The sequence below is a fragment of the Hippocampus guttulatus genome, chromosome 13, assembly GCF_054856545.1.
Source record: "Hippocampus guttulatus isolate MCC_2025c chromosome 13, RoL_Hgut_1.0, whole genome shotgun sequence".
NCBI classification, from domain to species: Eukaryota; Metazoa; Chordata; class Actinopteri; order Syngnathiformes; family Syngnathidae; genus Hippocampus; species Hippocampus guttulatus.
Genome location: NC_141273.1, coordinates 10,708,457 through 10,714,413, shown reverse-complemented (window position 1 = coordinate 10,714,413; position 5,957 = coordinate 10,708,457). Strand labels below are relative to the sequence as shown.

General features: G+C 42.8%; 1 protein-coding gene across 2 annotated transcripts; it reads left to right on the top strand.

The window, feature by feature from the left end:
- The first annotated feature begins 1,365 nt into the window (after positions 1 to 1,365).
- Positions 1,366 to 4,589, top strand: prph2la (peripherin 2-like a). 2 transcript variants are annotated; one of them, XM_086127969.1, is made up of 3 exons: positions 1,366 to 2,467; positions 3,248 to 3,494; positions 4,019 to 4,589. In XM_086127969.1, exons 1-3 carry the CDS (start codon positions 1,887 to 1,889, stop codon positions 4,256 to 4,258), a joined length of 1,068 nt encoding a protein of 355 aa, XP_085984095.1. In that variant the 5' UTR covers positions 1,366 to 1,886; the 3' UTR covers positions 4,259 to 4,589. The 2 variants fall into 2 exon arrangements, with proteins under 2 accessions (XP_085984095.1, XP_085984094.1); XM_086127968.1 differs by having other exon boundaries at positions 3,986 to 4,589.
- Positions 4,590 to 5,957: the final 1,368 nt, after the last annotated feature.

The following is a 5,957-nucleotide window of genomic DNA, read 5'->3' as shown; positions in this document are numbered from 1 at the left end:
GTAAACGTCATCAGATTCCTTTCTCAAAAATGAGACCTAGAGGGCAGCAACGATCGTAAATTAGGGCGGATTTGGATTTAGCTGTAACAAACCGGATCACCACCGTGCCTATGAAGCGGCCATGTTGGCAGGGGCAACGTTCCCATTGAAGGCAATGCACGGAAATTAAAATTCTCGATCCGCCACTGGCCCGAAGGCTACTCATGTGATCCTTAGAGACTATTTGTTGCCCCCACTGATCATGTTGGTGACACTCGATCTCACAACATTCAATAAGAATCAAAAGCATCATTGTCTATATTTTGGGCAAACAAATTCAAACTATAGTGTCAATAAATAAAACTGTGTGAAAAAAAACTTCAAGCAGAGGCTGGCCTGACTAGGGTAAATATTCTACCTTTACAAAGGTAATAATGCAGAGTTTTGATTGGCACAATGATGAGGTATTCATTTAACAGTTTTTAATTATTGCCAGTGGCTTTTTTTGACACCCTGGAGACCTGCAGGCAAGAAGGACCATAGAACCCCCCAGCCCCCGCCCCCCAAAAAAAAATAAATAATAATAATAATTTGAGGAAAATAACATCCAAGAGCTGGAATTGAAAGTTCTGCCCTGAATGATAGAGGAACAGTATCAATGACGGTTCATTATTTTGGAATCAATTAATTTGGTGATTTCTCTTAAGAGCTAGTAGTGCAATTCAACGGTGTGTTGTTTTGCATTGACAATAATGCTCATAGTGCTCATCTTACTTACACAATCTACTTTGTCACACTCTAATCCAATCGCACTCTTAACATTTCATTGGCTGATTTGTAGTGTGTCCCAAGTGTCTGCAAGTACCGGTTTGTGCATTGGATGCAGAGGCCACTGTGCGCAGGGATATGATAAGGTGCTTAAGGTTGAAATATTAATGGACAATTTCAACCTTGGAAATAATGTACATATTTTTTACTTTCTTATTCTGCTTATACTTGTTTCATTAAGTATTTACTTAATTGCAGAGGTCAGAGAAATTCATACATAAGCATGCTTCATATAACAAGCTGATACATACAATGTAATATATTAAGCACAGTTGATTGGAGGCATGGCATCTATTTGTTTGGAGGCCACGTGGCTGAGGAAATACATTGTGGGCTATACAATACTGTACAAGTAGACTTTAGTTATTTGAACCGTAACTGGGAAAGTAAATTCCTTGTGTGTTTTACATATTTGGCTAATACGTCTGACTTTGAAATACAGTGTACAATTTGCCCACACACACACACACGCACACGCACACACACACATACACGCACACGCACACCAGTCACTACTTTCCCCAGAAGAGCTAGGACAGTTAAATTTGCACAGGTAGCAGAAGGTGGATGCAAATCCCTGTCAGGAGCAGGGCTGAATAATGATTAAAGGGGATTAGGAGGAGGGTCATTGCTTGGCTAGTAGTGCTTGTGGCTGCCTTTATACAACCTGTCTGTCTACTACTACTATCATTGTGCTACCATACTCCTTGCTTTATTTGAGCATGCCTTGAAGGCACAAAGAAAAAGATGAGTTGGAAAAATTACTTGAGCCTTTCTGTTAATCGCTAAGCAGGTTAAGGTAAGTGGACGGACAAGGGACAGCTTATCACCCGATGATTTTTATTGAACATTTTATTGACATTGTAAGGTGCTTTTTCATTTCGGAAGTATAAAGACGGCTTTGATATTTGGTAATGTTTGTTATCAGAGCATGTACAATAGCGTGTAAGACACAAAATCAACAGTGTCAACACAAACAGGCTAAGCTGCTTTCTACATCTTCTCAGCAAATCGACAGCTCCTGTTCTTGAATTCCTATCTTCATCCATCCACAGGAAAAAAAACAGTCGATATAAGCAATGGCCGTTTTGAAAGTGACCTTTACCAAGACCAAGAGGGACAAACTAGCTCAGGCGCTTTGGATCCTAAATTGGATCTCCGTGGTGACGGGCGTGATCCTTTTCAGCCTGGGCCTCTTCCTGAAAGTGGAGCTCAACAAGCGGTGGGAGCTGATGGCTGACACGGACATTCAGTATGTTCCCAACATGCTCATATCCGTCGGCCTCATTGCCTGTGCCATTAACTTCCTGGGTGGGAAGATTTGCTACGACTGCGTCGACACAGCCAAGTTCCTCCGCTGGAAGCTAATCATGTTGCCCTACATTGTATGTACCTTCTTCTTTACCTTCTGCGTGTTGGTGGGGGCTCTCATGTGCTACACCATGCATTGGGAGCTGGATGAGTCACTGCGAGAAGGCCTAAGCAAGGCCATGAAGTACTACAAGGATACGGACACACCGGGAAGATGCTTCCTGAAGCGTGCCGTGGACATGCTTCAGATAGAGTTCCAGTGCTGCGGCAACAAGGCTTATAAAGACTGGTTCCGAATCCAGTGGATCAGCAACCGATACCTGGACATGTCTCACAGAGAAGTGGTTGAGTAAGTACCAAGCGCACATAAATCAGCACAGGTGGCTCATTCTGGTATGGGAAATATGTGAGGATGCAAAGGTTGACATTTCAAACAGAGTGGGGGGGGGGGGGGGGGTGCTGGGGTGTGAAAAGAAGCACAAGGCACCAGTAATGCTACCTGGCAACCAATCCTTTCGACTCCACCAACAGCTATGTGATGGCCAAACAAAACAAAAAATATTGTTATTGGTGAATCCTCGGGTGTCACCAAACTATGAGTATGTGTGTGTGTGTGGGGGGGGGGGGGGTCCAGTATATTTTGTTTGTTAGTGAGGGAGAAGCATTGACGAAGAACAGAATAACATCAAAATGCTTTGATGAAGTTATTTTATCTTGATTTATCCATCCATCCATTTTCTGATCCGCTTTATCCTCAAGAGGGTCGCGGGGGGTGCTGGAGCCTAACCCAGCCATCTTCAGGCAGTAGGCGGGGACACCCTGAACTGCTTGCCAGCCAATCGCAGGGCACACATCGACAAACAACCAATCACACTCACAATCACACCTAGGGACAATTTAGAGTGCTCCATTAACATCCCATGCATGTCCTTGGAATATGGGAGGATACTGGAGTACCCAGAGAAAACCCACGCAGGTGTGGGGAGAACATGCAAACTCCATGTGGGGAGGCCAGAGCTGGAATCGAACCCGGTACCTCTACAGTGTAGTCTACACTGTGAGGTCGATGCACTAAGAACTCGCCAACCGTGCCGTCCTCACCTGAACTTCTTGTTTTTCGCGTGCGTAGTCGTCTGAGGAGCAACGTGGAAGGCAAGTACCTGATGGACAGCGTCCCCTTCAGCTGTTGCAATGTCAACGCCCCGCGGCCGTGCATCCAGCATCAAATTAGCAACAACTCGGCCCACTTCAACTATGACCACCACACGGAGCAGCTCAACCTGTGGCCCATTGGGTGTCACCAGGTTCTCTTGGACTACTACTGCGGCATCGTACACTCCATCGGCCTCACAGTTCTCATCACATGGCTCTTTGAGGTCAGTCTTTTGAATCAACTTTTCTTTTTTTTTTTTTAGCCAAAGAATTAGAAACATCTCACAGCACACCAACAAACAAAAGTGCCACATTATTTTTAAAAAAAGACCTAAATACTATTTTATGAACACAACTACTCACATGCTGCCGCTATTGTCTCAATTTACTCCCAAATTTTCTGTGACATCTGCACGTGTCTACAGATGGTGAACACAATTCTATTCTCTGTTCTTGTATCTTCTGCCATCCGGTGGAAAATCATTTAATTGTACAAAGTAAATTAACAAAGTAATTTCTTCACTGTTTTTCATTCAGGGTAATGACAACAAACTATTCCTTTATTCAAATAAACAGTTTTACATATTTTATATCATCTACAAATGACTTGGCCCATATGTCCGCTTAAAAAAAAAAAAAATCATACGTGACAGTCTGATTTCCCCACTCCTGTTTTCAAGCGATTAATGACCGACCCTCTTGTGTGCCGTTTTAGCTGTCGGTGTTGACGGGCGTGCGTTACCTACAGACATCCTTGGAGAACATGCTGAGACTTGGAGACCCCGACTGCGAGTCTGACGGCTGGTTGCTAGAGAACAGCTTCATAGAAACGGCTCGAATCAACCTGAACATCATCAAAACCCTCAGCAAAAACAATCACGTGGACACCGCCAACAACGGGGACCCCAACATCAACGTACCTTCCACTTCCAAAGCTCGCTACGGGCCAGACAATGTGCCTCCCCAGCAAATATCTGTAGCCAGCTGACCAGGAATTGTTAAATAGTCTGGCCTGCGGAAAATACCAATGTGGAAAATAGTCATTTTTATTTGTTGGAGCAGAAAGGACAATTTATACGTCATAGTGTACATCCATTTTTCAAGCTGCTTACTTGGTAAGCTGACCTATTGTCTCAATCAAAAGCCTTTTTTAGTGCAGGGTAAAAAACATCCTGCCTCTGACACTTAAGGGGTTACAGTACAGTCTGGTCGTGGATGCTGTGGCCTTGCCTTGCCTCACTCTCCACACACCACCTGAAGGAACTTTTGTCGATGAGTACGTTGTAATGTTTTCGTTGATGAAACCTTTTGTCATGCAAGATTTTGGAGAATTTTTGTGTGCTGGTCAAAGAAACTGCATGATGCCTTTTTGAACTTGAAGAGGTTGCATTGTTCTCAAGTTTACATCCACTCACCGTCCAACCGCATGTTTTGAATCGATCTTTTTGGGAGGTAGAATGGTTGCAAAGACTATAATGATAAAATGTATTGGGAGACCAGGTCACGTGGACACTTGAAAATTGAGGAAAATATCAAATTTGTCAACAGTTTCCACTTTTTCGATGTTTTGGAGTGTCATTGGGACCACGATGTCTCTTCACCTAACAAGAAGTCACTGCTGTTGAACTCCATCGAGGATTTATATAAGTGTGCTCACCTTCTATGACTGTTCAGAATTAACCAATCCTATTCAACTCTTGTTAAATGGGAGTCTGTATACAATCGTCACCATTTAAAGTGCCTCTGATTAGCCCTAAAGTAAAAATGCATTTGCTTTTCAGCAGAAGCCTCAAAGTTTTGACGACGCTGACTAGAACTTGGAACTGTTCGTGATACCCTCCTCCTTGACTTAAGTGGACACTTGCAGCTGAAGGACAACATCTCATGATCACAATGCTTTCTCAACACTTCATAGTACGCTAGTGTTCTATTGCTGAGGAGCAGGTGTTGTGTTCGCGCCACATGTCTTTTGAAATTATGGCCAAGAAGTTTAATCTTGGTTTCATCAGACATAGCAATTTCGACGTCCATTAATGTAAGATCACTGCTGTGCCATATCTTCGCTACGTGATGATGCCTTGCAAATTATTTTGTATCTTTTGCCATCCCTTTCAACAATGAGATCCCGCTGCTGCTGATGTCAGCTGTGGACCACGGCTTGGGATGTTAGCTGCGACTGGGAAAATGGCAGGAAAAGCCTACTAGAATATTTGAAATGTATTTGGTGTTCGTCATAGGTACCTTAAATGATGGCAGGTGTGCTCTTACTCCTATTTAACTATGTGTTAATTCTGAAAACATTCATCACCAGTTACGAGGGTGTGCACATTTATGCAAACAAATCTCAGGTCTAAATGTTTAAATTCCCTCTTCAAAATATATATACTGGTATATATATATACTGTATATAATTTTTTTCTCCCAAAAATATAAATTCTGGTATACTTTTTTTCTCGAATTAAGTGGTACTGGTTATAGGTTACAGAATCGTAAAAAGTAATGTTTTATCTTGGTCTATTTCCAGCCCCCACCATCTATGAAACCTGGCATTGTAAAAAGGGGTGTGCAGACTTTTTGTATCCACTGCAGTGCAGGTTGACAAAAAAACAAGAACTTGCCTTGACCAACTTGGAGTTCAATTTGAATCAACAACCAGATACTTCCACAATCCATCCCATTTGTTTCTG

Bases quoted from the DNA above. Each gene is read 5' to 3' on its own strand.
- prph2la (XM_086127968.1), top strand. From the start codon at position 1,887: ATGGCCGTTTTGAAAGTGACCTTTACCAAGACCAAGAGGGACAAACTA. The intron at 2,468-3,247 runs GTAAGTACCAAG...TCGCGTGCGTAG, and splicing joins TCTCACAGAGAAGTGGTTGA to TCGTCTGAGGAGCAACGTGG. The intron at 3,495-3,985 runs GTCAGTCTTTTG...GTGCCGTTTTAG, and splicing joins TCATCACATGGCTCTTTGAG to CTGTCGGTGTTGACGGGCGT.